Source organism: Astyanax mexicanus, chromosome 4, assembly GCF_023375975.1.
Source record: "Astyanax mexicanus isolate ESR-SI-001 chromosome 4, AstMex3_surface, whole genome shotgun sequence".
In the NCBI taxonomy this organism is placed as follows: Eukaryota; Metazoa; Chordata; class Actinopteri; order Characiformes; family Acestrorhamphidae; genus Astyanax; species Astyanax mexicanus.
In genome coordinates, this window is record NC_064411.1 from 54761367 (window position 1) to 54784066 (window position 22700).

A 22700-nucleotide genomic window follows, 5' to 3' on the forward strand; every position below is an offset into this window, starting at 1 on the left:
TGTGCACCGACAAAAACAGAACAAAAACTTCCATAGATTTATTTTAAAACAAAGTGCTCAGGCACATACAGGAAATAAATTAAATGTGATGTTTTCAACCATTATATAGATATTATATTTATATTAAACAAAAAGAAAAACTTCAGCCTTTTTCACAAATACATCGAGATCTTTCTCCCGGACCGTCGACAGATACACATCCTTCAGTGTGCGCCCACGACCGACTCAACAGTGCGGGTCCTGGGGCGAGACTCAGTCTATAGCGGATCAGAACTTCCTCACGCTTCCTCCTCTGTACTCCGTTCTGATTGATCGATTGATTGATTGATTGGCTGCAGGGGGCGGGGCTTGTGTCTCAGGCATGGCTGACTGGCAGCTGTGTCATCGAATGGGGCAGGAGGGGCTGGAACACCAGCGATGTCGGAGAACGAACTGCGAAGGAAAGAAAAAATAAAGAAAGTTAAACATTTAATATTAAATTGTATTTAAAAAAAAATTTAACTACAGTATGGGTGAGCATTAAACTGCTGAAGAAAAAACTCATTATATCATTATATAGATGTATTACACACAGAGTGATCCATTTTAAACATTTATTTATTTTATTGTTGATTATTATGAATTACAGCCAATGAAAACACAAAAATCAGTGTCTCAGAAAATTAGAATATTATATAAGACCAATAGTTACTTTTGGCAGTGTGGGCAGTGTGAAGCCAAATCCTGCTGGAAAATGAAAGCTGCATCTCCATAAAAGTTGTTATCAGCAGAGGGAAGCATGAAGTGCTGTAAGATTTTGTGGGAAAACAAAACTGCTCTGACTTTAGACTTGATAATAAAACACAGTGGATCAACACCAGCAGATGACCGACATGACTCTTCAAACCATCACTGATCATCAGTAAATTTTACATTTCATTTAAAGTAAATCAAGGGATCAGAGTCTGGAGGAAGAGTGGAGAGACACACAGTCCAAACTGCTCGAGGTCTAGTGTGAAGTTTCCACCAATCAGTGATTGTTTGGAGAGTCATGTCTGTCATCTGCTGGTGTTGATCCACTGTGTTTTATTATCAAGTCTAAAGTCAGTGCAGTTTTGTTTTCCCACAAAATCTTACAGCACTTCATATCTTACAGCTTCCCTCTGCTACTGACAACTTTTATGGAGATGCAGATTTCATTTTCCAGCAGGACTTGGCTTCACACTGCCCACACTGTCATGATACTAATAATAATGCACTAGAAATATATCTCTATATATCCAGGATTAAAGTAAAATAAATGATACGGGACAGATATAATCTGTCTTTAGTAGATATATAATGGAAAATAAGAACAGTGTGAATTTTTACTTTGCTAAAAACAGTAATAAAAAAAAAAAAAAAAAGTAGTACCCTGATGTGATAATTAGGGGTGACCGATATGGAACGATGTTTCAGGCTATAATATTTACATTCACAATATTCAAAAATGTTGGCCATATTATTGCTTACGATATGATATGACACACCCCTAATTGACAGGGTAGCACAATTAGACAAAACACTGGATCTCTCAGCTCGCCGTGTGGGCATATACGTGACGTTTTTGAAATCAAATGCAACAGATGTAGTCAATCATAAGCTTAAGATTTTTTAATAAATCTATAGTTCTATAAATCCATATTTGGCCATTTTCAGCTTATTTCAAAGTATTTTCACAATAACCATACTCTTAAACATAAAATCAAATTTTTATTTTGATGCAGTAGGGTATTCTTGAATTTTTTTTTTTTTTAATTATTGCATATAAAATGATATGGCACACCCTAGATGAGATATTATAAAATACAAGAATTTGATCAGAATTGTAACATAATAATAATAATAATAATAATAATAATAATAATAATAATAATAATAATAATAATAATAATAATAACGCACTAGAAATATCTTAATATATCCAGGATTAAAGTAAAATAAATTATACTGGACAGAAATAATCTGTCTCTAGTAGATATATCATGGAAATACTATATACTAAAAATACTATATTCACTATATTCAAAAATGTAGGCAATGTGTGTACGATACGATATGACACACCCCTATTAACAGGCAACAAAATATCTTTGGCCCACGAGATTGAGACCCCTTCCTTATAGAATATTAAAAAATATATTAATATAATATAAAATGATTAATCTATTTAAAAAAAAAAAAGAATAAGTTTCACGTTTTTAACTGAATTACTGAAATAAAGCAACTTTTTAACGATATTCTAATTTTGCAAAACACCATCAGGCAGAACACAGATTAAAACGCTGGTCTGTGAATGAGTTAAATCAGCGATTCTTCAGTAGAAGCTCAGAGTAAACCGAGAGTAAACTGAGAGTAACTCACCGTCCATATAGGAGTGCAGGGCGGTGAGCATGGGGGTGTCGACCGGGGCGAACGCGGCGTACTGCAGCTCCTCCATCAGCGGAGGAGAGAGCCGGCCCGGCTGCAGGGACGACACCGGCGTGCTGGACGAGTGATTCGGACTCACGTGCTTCTTATGACGAGCCCGACAGTTCTGAAACCAAACCTGAGGAGCAGAGAGAGAGAAACACAGATCAGAGAACAGTCTAAACTATAATATATACATAGAAAAAACTAAACAAGAGAGCGCTTCAGTTTCTGAATCAGTTTCTCTGATTTTGCTATTTATAGGTTTATGTTTGAGTAAAATGAACATTGTTGTTTTATTCTATAAACTACAGAGAACATTTCTCCCAAATTCCAAATAAAAATATTCTCATTTAGAGCATTTATTTACAGAAAATGAGAATGGGCTGAAATAACAACAAAAAAAAAAGATGCAGAGCTTTTTAGATCTCAAACAAGTTCATATTCATAAAGTTTTAAGAGTTCAGAAATCAATATTTGGTGGAATAACCCTGGTGGTTTTTAAATCACAGTTTTCTTCATGCATTTCGGCATGTTCTCCTTCCTCCACCAGTCTTACACACTGCTTTTGGATAACTTTATGCTGTTTTACTCCTGGTGCAATTAATTTGAGCAGTTCAGTTTGGTGGTTTGATGGTTTGTGATCATCCATCTTCCTCTTGATTATATTCCAGAGGTTTTCCCAGAACTGTGTGTGTGTGTAATATATATATATATATATAATGTGTGTGTGTTTGTTTGTTTATTTTTATTTTATGTCATCTCTAAAAATGTATGTATAAAGACTTTAAAATGTTATGCTTTTCCACCAAAAAAGTCTGATATTAAAGGAAAAGATCTAATATTAAAAAGTTACTTTATTTCAGTAATTCAGCTTAAAATGTGAAACTTCTATATTATATAGATGTATTAAAACACAGAGTGATCTATTTTAAGCATTTATTTCTTTTGGATTATTATGACTTACAGCCAATAAAAAAAAAATAAAAACTGTGTCTCTAAAAATTAGAATATTATATAAAACCAATTGGTACTTTTGGCAGTGTGGGCAGTGTGCCAAGTCCTGCTGGAAAATGAAATCTGCATATCTATAAAAAAATGTGGCACTCACTCAACTATGTATAAAGACTATAAATTGTTCTGCTTTTCCACAAATTCCAGAAAAATTCTGTTATTAAAGAAAAAGATCTAAAAATGCTCTGATAGGTTTGGGCTCACCTGAATAACTCTGCGGCTGAGTCCGGTCCTTTCAGCCAGTTTCTGCAGCGTCTGAGCGTCCGGGTTATTATCCTGAGCAAACTGAGCCTGCATTACCTAAACATACAATAAATATATACACACATGCTGGATATTATTTTCAGGAAATTCTACATGTTTTAATAAAATACTTAATTAATCTCTTCTATTGTAAGGTAGTTTATTTAGTAATAAATATACTAAGAAAGAAATGCATAAGAACTCAATGTTTTAATTCCATGAAAATTACCGTTAAGTCTATTACCATCTGCTTATTTCTATATTATTTATTATTATTCAAGTCTTTTAGTATTCATATTTCCCTTCATATTACGACTCGAGTTGCCAGTTTTTCTTTTTTTTTTTTTTTGCCAAACTGAACTAATTTTGTAGTAATGGGTGAAAATTAAAAGGAAGAGGTGTACGTTTATTCGGGCTACTTTTATTTTTATTTTTTTGTTTATTTTTAACTTTTATTGTTGATCATGAAGCTCACAGCCAATAAAAACCCAAAAATCAGTGTCTCAAAAAATTTGAATATTATATAATAAGACCAATTGGTACTTTTAGCAGTGTGGGCAGCGTGCCAAGTCCTGCTGGAAAATGAAATCCTCATCTCTATAAAAGTTGTCAGTAGCAGAGGGAAGCTGTAAGATATGAAGTGCTGTAAGATTTTGTGGGAAAACAAAACTGCACTGACTTTAGACTTGATAATAAAACACAGTGGATCAACACCAGCAGATGACAGACATGACTCTCCAAACCATCACTGATCATCAGTAAATTTTACATTTCATTAGTAAATCAAGGGAGCAGAGTCTGGAGGAAGAGTGGAGAGACACACTCCTGGTCTAGTGTGAAGTTTCCACCAATCAGTGATGGTTTGGAGAGTCATGTCTGTCATCTGCTGGTGTTGATCCACTGTGTTTTATTATCAAGTCTAAAGTCAGTGCAGTTTTGTTTTCCCACAAAATCTTACAGCACTTCATATCTTACAGCTTCCCTCTGCTACTGACAACTTTTATGGAGATGCAGATTTCATTTTCCAGCAGGATTTGGCTTCACACTGCCCACACTGCCAAATTGTACCTATTGTCTTATATAATATTCAAATTTTCTGAGACACTGATTTTTGGGGTTTTCATTGGCTGTAAGCTATAATCATCAACAATAAAGGCTTAAAATAAATTACTATGTGTTTAATACATCTATATAATATATGAGTTTCACATTTTTAACTGAATTACTGAAATAAAGAAAGTTTTTAAAGATATTCAAATTTTTTGAGCTGACCCTGTACACACATATGGAAGCCCATTTCCGCCACCTGAAGAAAAGAAAAGCGTCCTCAACTAAGTCATAATTATGAGATAGAAAAGTCATAATTATGAGATAGAAAGTCATCTCATAATTATGACTATCAATTATGACTTTCTATCTCATAATTATGACTTTCTATCTCATAATTATGACTCTCAATTATGACTTACTATCTCATAATTATGACTTTCTATCTCATAATTATGACTTTCTATCTCATAATTATGACTCTCAATTATGACTTACTATCTCATAATTATGACTTTTCTATCTCATAATTATGACTTTTCTATCTCATAATTATGACTTTCTATCTCATAATTATGACTTACTATCTCATAATTATGACTTTCTATCTCATAATTATGACTTTCTATCTCATAATTATGACTCTCAATTATGACTTACTATCTCATAATTATGACTTTCTATCTCATAATTATGACTCTCAATTATGACTTACTATCTCATAATTATGACTTTTCTATCTCATAATTATGACTTTCTATCTCATAATTATGACTTTCTATCTCATAATTATGACTTTCTATCTCATAATTATGACTTTCTATCTCATAAATATGACTCTTAATTATGACTTACTATCTCATAATTATGACTTTTCTATCTCATAATTATGACTTACTATCTCATAATTATGACTTACTATCTCATAATTATGACTTACTATCTCATAATTATGACTTACTATCTCATAATTATGACTTACTATCTCATAATTATGACTTACTATCTCATAATTATGACTTACTATCTCATAATTATGACTTACTATCTCATAATTATGACTTAGTTGAGGACGTTTTTGTTTTCTTCAGGTGGCGGAAATGGGCTTCCATATACATGCATCTGTAAATAGAATTATTATTTCCCCCCATGACTATAAAACAAGCTCAGTTTGGCACAAAAAAAAACCCAAAACAAATCTGGCAACTCAAGACATAATACAAAGGGAAATATTAATACTAATAGAGGTAAATACTAATACACAATATAGAAATAAGCAGACAATAATAAACAGACTTGATCTCAATTTTCAAATAATTCCATACATGTGTTTTTCTTCATAGTTCGGATGATTTTAGTATTAATCTAAAACGCAGAACATTTTAAAACAATGAAAAAACGCTAAATTTAAGGTGTATCCAAACTTTTGACTGGTCATGTATTTATCAAATCAAAATCACAGACCTGTAGCTGGTCAGCTGTGAAGCTGGTTCGTGCTCTTTTGGCTGGTTTGGGCTGATTGGCCTCCTGTTCTGAAGGTACGGCTCCTTCTACATTCACACCTTTACCTGCGGAGAACCAGAACCAGAACCAGATACGTTTAATCAGAAACTAAATCAACTGAACCACGACTGAACCTGTAAAACCAGTCGCAGCACTGAGAAGATTATTATTATTAAATATGATTAAAAGGTGAAAAGCAGTGAATTAATGGATAAATAATGTTAATAATAATTAAAGTAAGTAATTCTGACCGTTCTCCATGGCTCGTTTGAGGTTATCCAGCATGCAGTCGTAGTGAACTCTGCAGAGCACGCGCTCGTCCACCAGGGCGAACTCCTCCCCGGTGGAGAGCTGCCGCTTGCAGGAGAAGCAGGCGAAGCAGGCGAGGTGGTAGGTGTTTCCTTTGGCTCGGCGAACCCAGTCGTTAGAGTGGATGTTCCTGCCGCAGTGAGCGCAGCGCGTCCCGTATTTCCTATAAAAACAACAGAAAAATCTGTTAAATCTCACTGAATTTACACACATTTCTACACACAAACCAAACTCTGACCAGCAGCTGATCAGGAGTTAAACACTGAAATAAATATTAGATTGTATGCATATATATAAAAAAAAACTAAATTGTTCTAGATGCATCAAACATGATATAAAATATATGAAGGTTTTTTTTGGTACATGTATAAAACCCAAAAGTGGAGGAAAATTAACTCTTAATTTTTAAACTTAAAAATTTGTCTGGTTCAAAAGCATTGTGACAGAATCCACCACATTCATTTATTGTATTGTATTGTATTATATTATAGTAATAATAATAATAATAATAATAATAATAATAATAATAATAAAAATCAGGAGTTAAATACTGAAATAAAGATTAAAGTTAATATATGAATATAAAAATAACATTGTACACTTACACTTATATAAAAATAAAAACTTCCTTGAGACTTTTTTTTATATAGAGATTTTATATCATATTTGATGCATCCAGAACATTTAGCCATTTTTTTTAGGATTTACTCAAATAGAACTTAAACCTAATTTTTTTTACTTAAAAAAAATCTGACTGCATATTTCTGTTTTAAAAGCAGTATGACATATTTATATTGTTTTTTAAAATATATATAACAACATTCACCTAATGCACACAAATAGAGGTTTAAAGAAAAAAAAAAAAATCAGCGTTTCCATATATGACTATTTTACATCATGTTTGATACATCCAGAACACTTTTCGATTTTGATTGCCGATTTTTTTTTTTTATAAAAAACCTGACAATTGAGTAGAATTTACTCTTAAATTCTAAACTTAAAAATGCGTCTGCATATCGCCGGTTCAAAAGCACTACATAATTATTTATATTATACAAAATATATAAATATGACAGTATAGGCCCTCTTCAACACCTGTGAGATATTGTTTTTAAAATATATATATATAAAAAACACAGGTTGAGGAGGAGAGATAAAAAAATGTGTTTGCATATATGACCACTTTATCATATTGTCATATCCACAACATTGAGTTTTTTTCACTGCTGATTGAAACAAAATAATAATAATTTCAAAATAAACGTATATTTTAAACATATTTCCATACTTATGGTTCAAAACCACTGTACCAAATAATCCACCATATTACTTATAAATAAATGTATAGGTTACCTATAAAATACATTAAATCATTAATAATTATATGAAAAACATTTAAAATGTGATATATCATCTGACACACTGCTTTTAGACAAGAAATATACACAGGTTTTTAAGACTTAAATTTAACAAGTAAAATTTACTCAATTTTTGGCTTTTATCCATTTTTTAAATATATGCAAATCAATAAACGCAAATGAACAAACACTCCAGTATTTAATATAGATAATATACATTTTCTAGCAATGATTTGCTTTAGGCTCAGGTTTAGGGGTAAAGAATAAACAATAAGAAAGAGAACTTATTTGAAAATCTGCAATAGCATCACTAATTTCAAAAAACAGCTTAAAACTCATCTACTCTCGCTGTCCCCAATCCAAATAGTAAATAAGTATGTGTATATTCCTGTAATTATGTATATTGAGTAACTACATATATATATATATATAATATATATTTTTTCTTCTTCTCAATCTTTCTTTTTATTCTGTGTTTCTCTTATAATTCCCTTGGAGGGAAAGTACTTTGTACAAGCCTTTTTTTTACTTTCCCCTGCACTGTTATTTTGTTTGTTTGTTTGTTTATTTGATTATTTGAGGTCACATTCTATCTGTACAAAAGTAAATAAATAAATGAAATTCCCAAAACTCTTAACTTCATCAAAAACCTCTAATTAACAATTGCTTATATATTTTATGTATTTAAATGGTAAAAGTTTACCTGAAGTAGTCGAGTTTGCAGAAGATCTCCTTCTCTTTGATGTAGCAGCTGATGTGTCTCCTCAGTGAGGTCTGGCAGACGCTGCAGGACAGACAGCGCACGTGCCAGCACATGTCGTTTACCTGCACAGGTAAAACCCAGCCAAGCGTCACAGACTGATACTGATAACTGCATATTTTATATATATATATATATATATATATATATATATATATATATATATATATATATATATATATATATATATATATATATATATATATACACACACACACATTATAGGTCAAGAAATTATATAAAAAAAATTAAATGAAAAAACACATTTACAGCCCAATTATATCAGCACTGCCAACTAAAAAAAGCAAATAAAATAATAAAAACACACACAAATCTCTATATTCATATAATCTCTATACTCTATACTCCTATATTCAGTATTTATTCACAATATTGAACCAACATAAGGAACTATGCACAAGATAAAAGATCCAGTGGACATTTGAGATCAATTAGATCAAATAAAAGGGGCAAACTTAGACCACAAGACACTCAACATTACTTTTAACTCATCTAATTTCTTATTTTTGGATTGATTATTGACTTTATTTTCTTTCTTTACATAACAATGACATCAGGGAAGATACAAAAAGTACAAAAAGAATACATTTTAATGAATACTAAAGTGATCCAGACTATGTAGGAACACGTAACTTTCTAAGGTTTCTGTTTCTGAGGCTGATTATCTTGTACAACATAGGAAACCTTTGCTCTTCCTTTCCTGGACTGGTCCTGATGAGTGCCAGTTCCATCATTATAACGTTTCTGAACACTACTCAAATGCTATTCACTATTCACTGTATACCTGTAACTCTACCTCTTCACTACTTTACTTTAACTGATGCTCTCAAACCTTTACATTAAGAGACAAGAAATTCAAGTAATTAACTCTTGATGAGTTCAGCACAGCTGTTAACTGAAATTAGCCTCAATTCCAGGTGACTCTACCTCATTAAAAAACAAATTCTGCTGGACCTTAATGATTTTTATAATTTTTATAATTAATACCACAAGATATTCAACATAACATTTAGAAAGTTTTAAATTACTTTAAATTAAAGCTTAAACTAACTACATGTGTAGAACTGTGCAAAAGAACAGAGCTATTAAAAGAGTGGAAATATTTACCTGACTTACAACTGCGTAAAACTGAATGCAGTAAAATACATTAAAAATAAATAAATAAAATATAAATATATATATATATATATATATATATATATATATATATATATATATATATATATATATATATATATATATTTATTTATTTATTTATTTATTTTTTTTTTTAAGACAAATCCTAACTAATACTGAAGATCAGTTTAAAAAAAAATCCTTAATATTTAAAATGAAGAGTGGATGGCGTTTATAATATAGGTGGGCTATTGAGATTCAGCTACAACAGAGGTGAATCTGATAATTTATTTATTTTTTTCAGTATCTTGTTTAGTTTTCTGTTTTTTTTGTGTGCATTTATGTTACCTTATTAATCTTCTCTTTTCATATACACACACACTTCGGTATTCCTCATTGTGTGTGTTTATTATTACTATTATTATTATTATTATTATTATTATTATTATTATTATTATTATTATTATGTGTTTGTATTGTCTGTCGGACCCTAAAAAAGTACAGCAGTTATTGCTATAGCAGCTAATGGGTATTCAAAAATAAATAAATAAATAAAAAATAAAATAAATAAACATATCATGGCTGAATTAACATTATGTATTAATCAACCAACTTAGATTTTAACTCGGGGGTACAATGTGGGTGACCCTCATTTACAGTATAAAGGGGATTTGAAAACATTTAATAAGAAATTAGAACTAATAAAGAACAAAATAGTAAAATGTACAAAAAGACAATTATAAATTCTACTTTTTTTAATATATAAAATGAAGAAAACGTAATAGTAAAAATAAAGTAAAATGACAGTGATGAGAAATGATCAAATGAATAATCACGAAGTAAGAACATAGGAATCAAACCTAACCGCATAAATAAATGGTGATCAGAAATTACTCACTATGCTTTCTTTCTGTAGCTAAAAATCGGATTTTTCCAGTTTACTAAAAACTCTTTGTACCTGTGAACAGGTGATCCAGCCACTGGAACAAATCTGATGGGTATGATTATTAATTGAGATCAGAGAAGAGATAAGCAGGCAAATGGCCAGAAAGTGATTTATATACAAAAATTAGCCAATGAGATTCTCTTCCTGCAGCTCTTAGAGAGGACCAATCAGCTCTATGGTACAGTCTTCAGTGGTGAGTAGTGTAAGGGTAGTCAGTAATAAATCTCAGAGCAGAATGTAGATTAAGTCTAATGGTTTAAGTGCTCAAATAGTGAAAAAAAAAAGTGTATTAAAGTATCTTAAGCATTATTTTGCTATAGTGCACTAAAATGTTCTTGTAGCCACTTTATTAATAATCATCATTAATAATTTTGTACATTTATTTGTACTTAATATAATTTATTGTATAAAAATAGTACAAAGGTCTTATTTAAATTGTGCTAAGTGAACTTAACTGTACTAAAATGGAAATATTTTAAATATACTTAAGTAACATTTAAACATACATAAACTACTTCATGTATGTAACCCCATATTTTAGCACACTTCTAGTATATACTTCCCCGGGTCAAAAAATATATTTTCATATACTGTACTTTTTTCATTTTTAGCGTCTAACACATTTACTTTATTTTTTTTAATTAGTAGTAGTTAGAAAACTACTATTTAAAAAAAAACTACTATATTAAACTACTAACTAATTTAAATAATTTTCTAAAAAGTTACAAGACACATTGCACTTTAAGCAAACTAGCTGTTTTTAACACATTTCGCTAAAAATGTACAAAAGTATATTAGGAAATAAGTATATTAAATTACATTAAACTAAAAGTGTACTTCATAGTAGTCTATTTATTTAAATACACTATATTGTACTTTTTAAAAAAGTATTTGTAAGCGCATATATATATATATTTTTTTTTTATTATTATTTTTTTTTTTTTTTGGTTTTGGTTTTTTTTTTTACCAGGGCTGGCGGATGTTTTTTTATAAACTACATCACCATAGTGCAGGACTGCTAGTATGGTTGCCTCCATTATTTTTTTCCTAGCGTGCACGGGTAAACATGATTTATTTCCGATAAAGGAATCCAAGCTTTTGTCTGCATTTAATGGAGAGTTTGTTAATATGCGATTTAAAGGAAGGTTTTTCATCGAGCCAGATGCAGAGATACTACAACCTGTCAGGTTAGTAACAGTTAAGGAATAAAACTAAAAACTAAACTAAAACACTATTTAAAAATCTGTGAAAACTGATTTTTTTTAAACATTAATATTGCAACAATTTTTTTGTAACATCTTGCTTTTAAAGTAATGTCTGTTTTTTTTTTTAATGTTTAAACAACGTTAAAACAACATTGACACAACATTTAATATTAAAAAATTGTAACATTGAATCCATATAATGTCCTCAACCTTCTGCCTTTTGCATGAGCATTTTACATTTCATCACATTCAGATGTTGAATCAGATTGGTGGTAGTGGGTAACTTTCTGTTTAGTCAGATTTACTACAGTGATGCAAATTTATTGTTAACACTCTTAATTATAGGATTTTCTACTTAATTATCTATGTAATTCTAAAATTGTTAATTTTTAATCAGGGCATACAGTTTTTTCCCCCTCTCCTACACAATTTTGAGCCTTCCGAATGTGAGCTATTGTTTATTAAAGGTTGAACGTATGGTGTTAAAACAACGTTGCCATGTCAACGCTGAATCACTTTTTTTTTTTTAATCAACCATAACAGCAACGATTCATTGATTCAACTTTGTTTCAACATTAAAATGCAGGCTTGGATCATTCCCCTTTAATTCTACTTCCTAAAACCCTTGTAAATGTTTAATGTATATTTATAAAATTGACATAAAATGCTGAATTTGAGATAAGAATTACATTTGTGATGTTGAAACATCCTAATGATATCGCTGTCCTTATTGTCAGGTAGCAAGTTTATTTTTCTTTATTATTTCTGGTAAAGTTAAACTTAATTGAAACACAAATTCAAATACTTAAAACATATTATTCTTATTTAGAAGACACAGCCATTATTTTGAAAGCAACTATTTAGAACTAAACGAACACAGCAAAAACAGGAGAGTTGAAATTTCAGAGTTAAACAGCTGAGAGTTGATTTTCACTCTTTCAGATTTAAATGGTGTCCAGTGTTGGAGTTATTTGACAGAGTTGAATATTTCAGTGTTAATCCCGCTAAACTCAATAAATACTGGCCAACTCCACAGAGATTTAATTAAACTCCGCCCAGTTAAACACAATATTTGCATAATGGGTGTGTCCCCCAGATCCTAATTTACCATCAGTGTGAAATCTTGCCCACCAGGGCTACCTTCCATTGGGTATTGTGTTATATTTTGTTTAATGGTTGTTTGTCTAGGCAATATATTGGAGGCTATAAGAGCAAGTTACCATCCTTTATACAGTAAACTGTGGTAAAGTGTTGGTAATGCACTAAGAAATACAATGGAAAATTACACGCTAACCTGTCCTGAATAATAATTAAATAATAAAAAGTCATATTAATTGACTAATCTTCTTCTCATTTATATTTTTTAAACTCTTTTTAGTGTTAGTGTAACAATTTAGGAAGTTAAAGAAATATAAATGTGAGTTTAAAAGGAACTCTGACAAGGTGTTAAATGTTTAACTATTTTGAAAGTGTTGATTTAACTCCAAAGAGTGTGGACCTATATAAACCCTGAAACAGAGTTAAAATCAACTCTGTGGGAGTTAATTTAACACTTTCCTTTTTGCTGTGCAGTTTAAACTAATTTACCTCAAAACTACTATTGACATTATTTCAGCCACATTTCAAATAAATTAAAAAAGTGGCTCAACGGTCAGCCGGGATAAAACAATAAACTACACAATAAAAGCACAACAAAAGCAACGCAACTCACCTTCAGCAGGTATTTATCTACTATTTCAGTCCCGCAGCTCGTGCAGATAGCCTTCTCAGTCATTGCATGTGGTGGAGAAGCAGTGGGAGATACTGAGGATGCCAATGAGGAGCACGAGACTTCTTCAAAAAGCTCCTGTGTCGAGTCCTGGATCAGAGAAACAAATACAAAAATAACGCATTGGAAAATCATGCAGCTGTACAAGCTTTTACACTGGATATGCTTAAGAAAAATAATGCATTGGAAACGCATGTAAAATTCCAGCATGTAAAATTCTTTACTTGAGAAACAAAAATAGCGAATAAAGAAAATGCATGCAACTGTAAGAGCCTGTTCCCAGACAGAAATAAAAACAACGCATTGAAAATGCATGAAAAATTCCAGCTGGTATGCAACTGCAAAAGTCTTTCCTGGAGAAACAAATAAAGCGCATTGGAAATGCATGCAACCTTAACAGCCTTTTCTCAGATAGAAAGAAAAATATGCATGGATCAGCACAAGGCTTTACTGGAGAAGTTACAAAAACAATGCATTGAAAATGCATGAAAAATTCCAGCTGGTATGCAATTGCAGACGTCTTTACTGGAGAAACAACAATAATAAAACAAAAAATGAAAATGCATGGAACTGTAAGAGCCTTTTCTCGGACATAAATAAAAAATAATGCATTGAAAATGCATGCATATAAAAATGCTTTTCAAAACAACCTTTTCTGTTGTAAACACTAATACAACAGAAATGGATGCAATTGAATGAGCAAAAACGATGCTTCAAAGATACATGCAACTGCAGGAGCCACTTCGCTGTATAAGAAAAAAAAAAGTAACGCCTTGGAAAAGCATGCAAAATTCCAGCTGACATGCAACTCGCACGAGCCTTTCCACCTTTAATTCCACCTTTAAAAAAAAAACCTGCAAACGTCACAAAAAGCGCCCCGAACTCACAAACAGGTTGAAAAGTCGCGTACCAGCCTGTGTTCGTGGCGCGTGCGGAGCAGTGCGTGCAGCAGTGTGTGGGCTGCCCCCTCGCAGCTTTGGGGCATGACGATACGAGTGAGGGCGCGCGAGCCTGCAGCCTTTTTAACCTCTGCGGCGGCGCGCGCCCATTAACATCCACTTTGCCCCCTATTCACCATGACAACCCGGCGGCCACGCGCTGGTGGCCTTTTTTTTCGCACGAGCGCGCGACCCCCTGAATTATACACAAAACACACGCGCACGAGCCTCTTGAGATAAACGCTCGCGCCTTTAGGACGCCAATTAAGGTAGCCAGTTAAATGGCCTTTCCCACGCGCGCGGGGCAATAAAAAAAAACGTGCATTGTTAGCATTGTTGGAATATGCAAAACTTTGGTGTTTATTTAACTGCTTAATTTAAACGTCCTTTTATAAGGTCGATCATTGGCCTTTGAATGCACGCGAGCAACGTTTGTGGAATAAATTGCAATAGGCATTGCTATGCATCACGTGATGTCGCCTTTCCCATTTAATATTATAATTATTAAATTGTTTATATAAAACCTAAATAAGAAAATGCACAAATTCCACTGCAATTTCAGCTAGATACATTGCATTTAGACAGTATTATAAAATATAGCCATCATACGTTTTGTGTTATATAAAAAAAAATAAAATATGCATGCTCTTCACGTATAAAAAATAAGTAAAATAGCAAGACACGTGCTTATAAAAGGACCATGACTTGCCTTGCAATAAGAACACAGCCTAAAATGTATTATTAAAATAATTAACAAATTAATTTAGTTGCATTATTATACAGCCTGAAGTACAACATTTTAAATACATTTCTATTTGGAATAAAAAGTTGCTAAAACCACACAGTAAAATTGTCAGTAGTGTTAAATCAACACTGTGGGAGTTAAGGATTTAAAGTTTAAATGTAAAGTTTTCTTGCAGATGTACTGAAAAATACTTAAAACGGAAAAGTAGTTAAGATAATAGTACGTTTACAGGTACTGACTGAGAATTTTGACCAATAAAAAGACGAACAGCAGCAAATAAATTTAATTTGCATGGCAGAATCTCTATCTTTCTACAAATAAATAAAATAAAACCAATTAAAAAATCCATATAAATCACGTGTACGGGTGGTTTTAGGACATTTAAGGAAGTTTCCAGCTCCTCACCTTATTTAAGCGAGTTTAAGTATTTTTAGTATTAACTACTTAAAACAAAAGGTCCAGCACGTGCCACTAGTTTAAGTTTATTTTTATTTATTTAAATCAAAACCATTTATTTTAACTATGCTTGTTAAATTGTCCAACAGTGCAACAAAAAGGTGCGACTTCACTGCATCACTTCCAGCATGCAAAAAAAAAAAAAATACTATAAACACATACTTCCAGAAAATGACAAAAATAGCCTTTAAGCGTCATAAATTAAGGCTATTAAACGTAATTAAAAGTAATTCTAAAAAGATACAAACACGCGTGCACGTGCACGTCAATGTAACCTAACTAGGTTAGTTTGTTTGCTATATTGTATGAACACACAGGAAGGTTTGCTACAAAACCACAAACACTAGACTCGCTAACTGCACGTGCCCTTTTCTAAAAAGATAAAAAATGGTTTTTATTTTACTCACCGTGTTTTTGGTGGCCGTTTTGAGCTCCTCCACCGTTTGTTCATCTCTCCAGAACATGAGGGTCCACACTCAGGCTGAGCAACAGGAGAACCGCAGGGTTAATCCAGCTCGACTTTAATGGCAAACTGTCGCGCGCTCTAACGAACCAGCGATCCTGCACGAGGGAGGAACTTTTACTTTGGGTGTTTTTTTTTTTTTCGTTTTTTTTCCTCGTGCATATTTTGGTTTCAGCGCTCCTCCTTACTCGTCTGTTAACCAAACCTCCTCGGGCAGCACATAAAGCACAACAAATAAAGCAGATTTGAGCTGTTTTTCATCATTAAATAAAAAAGTTGCATGACCTTTTTTTTTTTTTTTACATAATTTTTAAACTTTAACATGGTGCATAAAACATAACGCAAAACACACCACTTAAAAATCTAACAATATTAACTTTTTTTGCATGACTTTTTCGTTTAAATTTGCACGTGTTTAAATTGCAAATGAATTGCACGTCCCTTTTTTGTAAAATAGCAAAAAAAAAATAAGAATAAGATTGGGCAACACATGGAGAAATGCCATAGTGAACGAATAAAGAAGAGTTTACCCGTTTTTCACCTTTTTTAAGATAAAAATAATAATAATGCTCTCTGAACTTTTTATTTTACATATTTTATAAGCTTTGCAAAACTTTTAGCATGGTGCCCTTCAAAATAAAACAATATTACTTTTTTGCATCACTATTCACTTTAACTGAAATTAATTGCATGTCCCATTTTTGCAAGATTGCAACAAAAAAAAGGCCATCAAAAAGCAAACACTAAATAAACGTTCCACCCTTTTTTTTTTAAAGGAAAGGTTGCATGACATTTGTTAAACTTTTAGCAAGGTGCACTTCAAAATAAAACACTTAATTTTATGCCTCACTATTTACGTTTAAATTGAAATGAACTGCATGTTCATTTTTGGAGAAATACCACAGGGCACAAATAAAGCAGATTTTAGCGATTTTTACCTCTCTTTTTAAAAAGAAAATCATTTGCATGAACTTCTTTACGTTTTTTGCAAAAAATAAATGAAAATCACCATTTACGTTTAAATTAGAATGCATTGCATGCCCCCTTTTGTGCCAACAACATTGAATAAACGTTCCTCACTAAACAAACATGCAATCAAAGGCATGAGCTAATCATTCTTACATTGAATCGACGTTAATTTAAAAAGATTTAGATTATAGATGATCATAATTATAATAACAAGAATAATAATTATTATTATTAATTAACATATACGTGCTTTTTCTTCATTACGCTGAAAAAAATAAACAATACAAGCTATAAGAATAGAAACCACGTAAAAAAAACCTTAATGTTGAATCGATGTTCGATTGGGTAAGCTTTAAAAAAATAATAATAATAATAAATAAAAAAACAATTCTGACGTCAGAGATCAACGTCGTTTTGATTCAATATAGGGTGAAAAATGCTTTTTTTGACGTTTTTTTTTAATCTATATAATTATACATCATTTAGAATTAAACTAAAATAACAAAACTAAAATTTTGTGCATCATTATTCACGTATAAATAGGAAATAATAAAAAATAATTTATAATCCATTTTGGGGAAAATAAACGTTTATACTTATATTAAACGTGTTGGAAAAAGTGTTGACTTGAAGTACTTGCAAACCGTGACTAGAATTAATCGCCAGATTACCTTAAATATATATACATATATTTAAAATATATATTTCTTGTGTTTTTCCTTCACTTACTGTTTTTGGTGGCTTGTGGAGAAATCCCATAAGGAACACATCACTTCCCTTTCTCTCTCTCTTCCATCATCTTTTTATCTATCGCTTTTAATATAATGTATTTTAGTTTAAGCTTTTTATAAAAAATATATAGATAAATAAAATATATAAATAATATAAACATGGAATTAAACACAAAGCTCGAGCCAGGAACCTTTCTGAGCTGCAGCTACACTTTCCCAGGAAATGAACCCACAGCATAGTGGGATAAATGCAATAAAACGGTGAGTAAACTAATGAAAATATACAGTATTTTCAGGATAGACGCGCTGCAGAAATGGAGCTGTAGTATCAAAGCTGAGCTCTGAGCTCTGGAGGCTTTTTAAAACGAGCTCTTTCAGCTGCTGAGCTCTGATTACTGTCTCTGAACCCCATCAGCCCCTCAGCTCCAGCACCTGAGTTAGCTTAGCTCAAACAGCAGCAGCAGCTGAGGAGAAAATACTCATTTATTCATTTATTTACTATTATATCAGCTTTATATCTCGTTCAAAGCTGTTTCACACACTTTTTATTGTGTTTACTCCTATAATGCTGTTAAAAATGCTCAAAAACCCATCAAATCTGATATATTCAGTGATTATTGCAAATCAGCTGAGGAGAAAAAAACTCATTTATTCATTTATTCACTATCATATCAGCTTTATTTCGTGTTTAAAGCCATTTGACATACTTTTTATTGGGTTTTTCTCCTTTAAAGCCTCTAAAAATGCTGAAAATATACATTAAATCTAATATATTTAGTCATTATTGCAAATCAATTTAGTTTGTTTTAATATTATTCCAAACTAAAAATGGTTTAAAAAATAAATCAAATAATTTAATCACCAAAATTATATTATTCATTAAAAATGCATATGTATGATAACTAAACCAATAAAAAGTACAAAAATTATTAAAAGGTTGGAACAACCACAATATTAAATGTATAGGAGGCAAATCCTTTTTTTGACATAGATAGATTTATTCCCATAATAAATTATTTTTTTCCTTTAAAAAAAATGTTTTTCTCTTTTTTCGTTTTATCTCTTTCTGATATTATGTTTAAGGTATATATGTGTTTTTTGGTAATCTGTAAAATATAAGTATGATAATAAAAGCAAAAACTAAAGAAAAATCTTACATATACAGCTCTGTGAAAATAAAAACTACTTAAAAATGATGAGTTTCTATAATTTTACCAAATTCAAAAAAACCTCTGGAATATAATCAAGAGGAAGATGGATGATCACAAGCCATCAAACCACCAAACTGAACTGCTTGAATTTCTGCACCAGGAGTAAAGCAGCATAAAGTTATCCAAAAGCAGTGTGTAAGACTGGTGGAGGAGAACATGATGCCAAGATGCATGAAAAAAAACTGTGATTAAAAACCACCAGGGTTATTCCACCAAATATTGATTATTTCTGAACTCTTAAAACTTTATGAATATGAACTTGTTTTCTTTGCATTATTTGAGGTCTGAAAGCTCTGCATCTTTTTTGTTATTTCAGTCATTTCTCATTTTCTGCAAATAAATGCTCTAAATGAGAATATTTTATGTGGAATTTGGGAGAAATGTTGTCTGTAGTTTATAGAATAAAACAACAATGTTCATTTTACTCAAACATAAACCTATAAATAGCAAAATCAGAGAAACTGATTCAGAAACTGAAGTGATCTCTTCATTTTTTTCAGAGCTGTATGTGAATTCATAGATATACATATAATGTGTACTTATTAATAACGGTCACACTTGGCTTAATTTTGGCAGGTACTAAAAAGTAGATTTTAATAAAGAATTATGTTTTTAATGATTGTTTTTTTTTGTCAATAGACAGACATTGGAATTCTCCCATGGAGACCATTTCACCCAGTCTCTTTCTTATTATTAAATCATTAACACTGATCTTAACTGAGGCTTTAGTGAGATTCTGCAGTTCTTTGTTCTGGGTTCTTTTGGGATCTCCTGGATGAGTTGTTCATGCCCTTTTGGAGTAATTTCTTTTGGTCAGCCGGTCACTCCTGGGAAGGTTCACCAGTGTTCCATGTTTTTCTCCATTAGTGAATAATAGTGAATCACTGTGGTTCTCTGGAGTCCAAAAGCTTTAGAAATGTCATTGGGTTCTTTGTTCTATTTTGTTGTTGAATTTCTTCAGATCAGGGCATATAATGTGTTTCTTTCTTGTTTTTGTTGAGGCAGCCAGTAAAGACCCGTATCCAGTTGAACCCGTATCTCTATGCTGCAGTGCCCACGTGTATGGACTCAGTAAGTGGACTGAAAGAACAGTGTCTAAAATAACATTGAATAAGTGTTTTAAATGCTTTATTTATTTATTTTTGTATTTAATTTTTTAATTTTTGCACAAAAAAAAATATTATATATTATGATATATATAACTATTATAATGAACATAACAGAAGAATATCACACTCCAACAACAGGTGTTGGACAATGAAACTGAAACACCTGGTTTTAGAGCACAGTAATTTATTGTGGTGACGGACAGTTCTGGTGGAAACAGGAGAGTTGAGGTGCACATTGAATTCTGCGTGATTTGATCAGCCGTGGTTTTATGTTTTTTTGGATACAATCCGGGTTAGCACCCGAACATCCCTTTCAGACAGCTTCCTCTTACAGCGTCCACAGTTAATCCTGTTGGATGTGGTTGGTCCTTCTTGGTGGTATGCTGACATTACCCTGGATACCGTGGCTCTTGATGCATCACAAAGACTTGCTGTCTTGGTCACAGATGCTCCAGCAAGACGTGCACCAACAATTTGTCCTCTTTTGAACTCTGGTATGTCTCCCATAATGTTGTGTGCATTGTGTACAATATTTAGAGCAGAACTGTGCTCTTACCCTGCTAATTGAACCTTCCCACTCTTACAGCTCTTACTGGTGCAATAATGTGCAATTAATGAAGATTGACCACCAGGCTGCTCCAATTTAGCCATTATCCATTTTTTTTGCCAAATGGTTAAAATCATTCCAGAGTTTTGACCTCTACAAGAGAGAAATGTAAGAAAATGAAGATCTAAAGACTGGCGAGTTGAATATTTATTTTTTAATTATATATAATTCCTTCCTTTAATATATATATATATATATTTTATTCTAGCATTTTAGTGAAGAAAAAAGAGAATAAGTCACACAAACAACACTGTAACTCTGTGGAATTACACTATGTGGTGAAAAATAAGGAGCATGACATCACTGAGATGTTTACCAGACCAGATTGGGCTGTTGTTTGTTGGATGTCCTCTGTTTCCCCGTTGAAGCATTGTGTCTTATCTCTCGGGACACGGAGAGTGATGACAGGCCGTGACATCACACGGTAAGAGGAGTTATCCAGGATAAAGACCCCATTCTGCTTGATTATCTGAGTAAACATGGTGAGGTTATTGTCAGATATGCCATAAACACACAGTTTTTTATTTAAGGCAAGGCCTTTTACTGAAAGTTGGTCTCTACGAAAAGTTCCAGAATTAACACAGTGAGTTAATTTCCTTAAAATACACTTGGTCTTGTTGTTTGTTAGATACAGTAGGTCTGTATTTGAGTTGTTTATGATGTTTCACTACTCTTCCTCATCCTTTTCCTCATTGTCTGCAGCAGCTAGTAAAAAAAAATATTCAGAAAAACAATCAGGAGTCGATCAGGAAAAGCACCGTGTCTACATCAACCTGTGAATTAATATTTAGTATTCATAGCCCCGCCCACCTCGGCTCGCGACCGCCCACAGGCAGAGCTGAAGCCAGGCAGCAATGTCATCTCATCAGATAGGAGCTAAATAACAGCGCTAGGAACAGCATGCAGTTCATTCCTGTGTTATTTGTGCGAATAACACAACAGTGTTTATATGCTTTACTCAGTAATTCAGAGCTAAGAAACACATGGTTAGAATTAGTCTATGGAGGAAAAACACCACCAGTCAAGTACAATTGAGATAGGTAGGTGTATGTTTACAACAGTTCTGTTTACACTAGTTAAAAGTAAAAATCCTCTCTACCCACCTCTGTGTGAGTAACTATAGGTTTAAATAGGATCTCCGGTGGATTTGGTGTTTTACAGAGACTAGGTCAGTGGCTGAACTGCACTTAGCAGGGCTTTATTTCACATGTTGTAAAATAACATATGACATTGGAAAGAATGTTATTAGTGTAAAAATGTCTTTATTTTAAAACGTTTCTAACTGTTGTCCGTCTCGCTGCCTCCTGGTGTCGCAGTGCTGTTAGCCAATCAGAGGTGATATGTTCGCATGTATGAATATTCATGAGCAAGAGCCGAAATCCTATCGTTCCCCCTCCTCCACTCCTCCACCGGACTAAAGCAGTGTTATACCGGATTACCTGAACACTTTTTTTTTTTTTTCACAAAAAACAGCTCACATGTCATTCATTCATACTAGAGACACAACTACACATTTTAAAATGATTAAAAAAATTATGGAATGAGACCTTAAAAGGTCATTTAATCAGCTGTTGTATACAGTACAGTATATGGAAGATGTCTTTAGTTTTTGCTTTTTTATCATGCTTATATTCTTCAGATCAAACAAACTTTAATATCAGACAGAGTTAACCTTAGTAAATATAAAAAGCACTTTTTAAATGATAATTTTATTAATTAAGTGAAAAAGTATTTGCCTCCTTAGAACCTAATAT

At 32.1% G+C, this 22700-nt stretch overlaps 1 protein-coding gene across 3 annotated transcripts; it reads right to left on the reverse strand.

Moving 5' to 3' along the window:
- Window positions 1-18113, reverse strand: lhx8a (LIM homeobox 8a). 3 transcript variants are annotated; one of them, XM_022678614.2, is made up of 9 exons: window positions 18018-18113; window positions 16264-16524; window positions 13661-13807; window positions 8605-8726; window positions 6486-6706; window positions 6196-6299; window positions 3646-3741; window positions 2383-2566; window positions 1-432 (listed from the first exon to the last, which is right to left on the reverse strand). In XM_022678614.2, the coding sequence occupies exons 2-9, from the start codon at window positions 16318-16320 to the stop codon at window positions 356-358; spliced, it is 1008 nt and encodes a 335-aa protein (XP_022534335.2). In that variant the 5' UTR covers window positions 16321-16524; window positions 18018-18113; the 3' UTR covers window positions 1-355. The 3 variants fall into 3 exon arrangements, with proteins under 3 accessions (XP_022534335.2, XP_022534334.2, XP_049334848.1); XM_022678613.2 differs by lacking the exons at window positions 16264-16524; window positions 18018-18113 and adding an exon at window positions 14628-14758; XM_049478891.1 differs by lacking the exons at window positions 16264-16524; window positions 18018-18113 and adding an exon at window positions 14605-14686.
- Between the last annotated feature and the right edge of the window lie 4587 nt (window positions 18114-22700).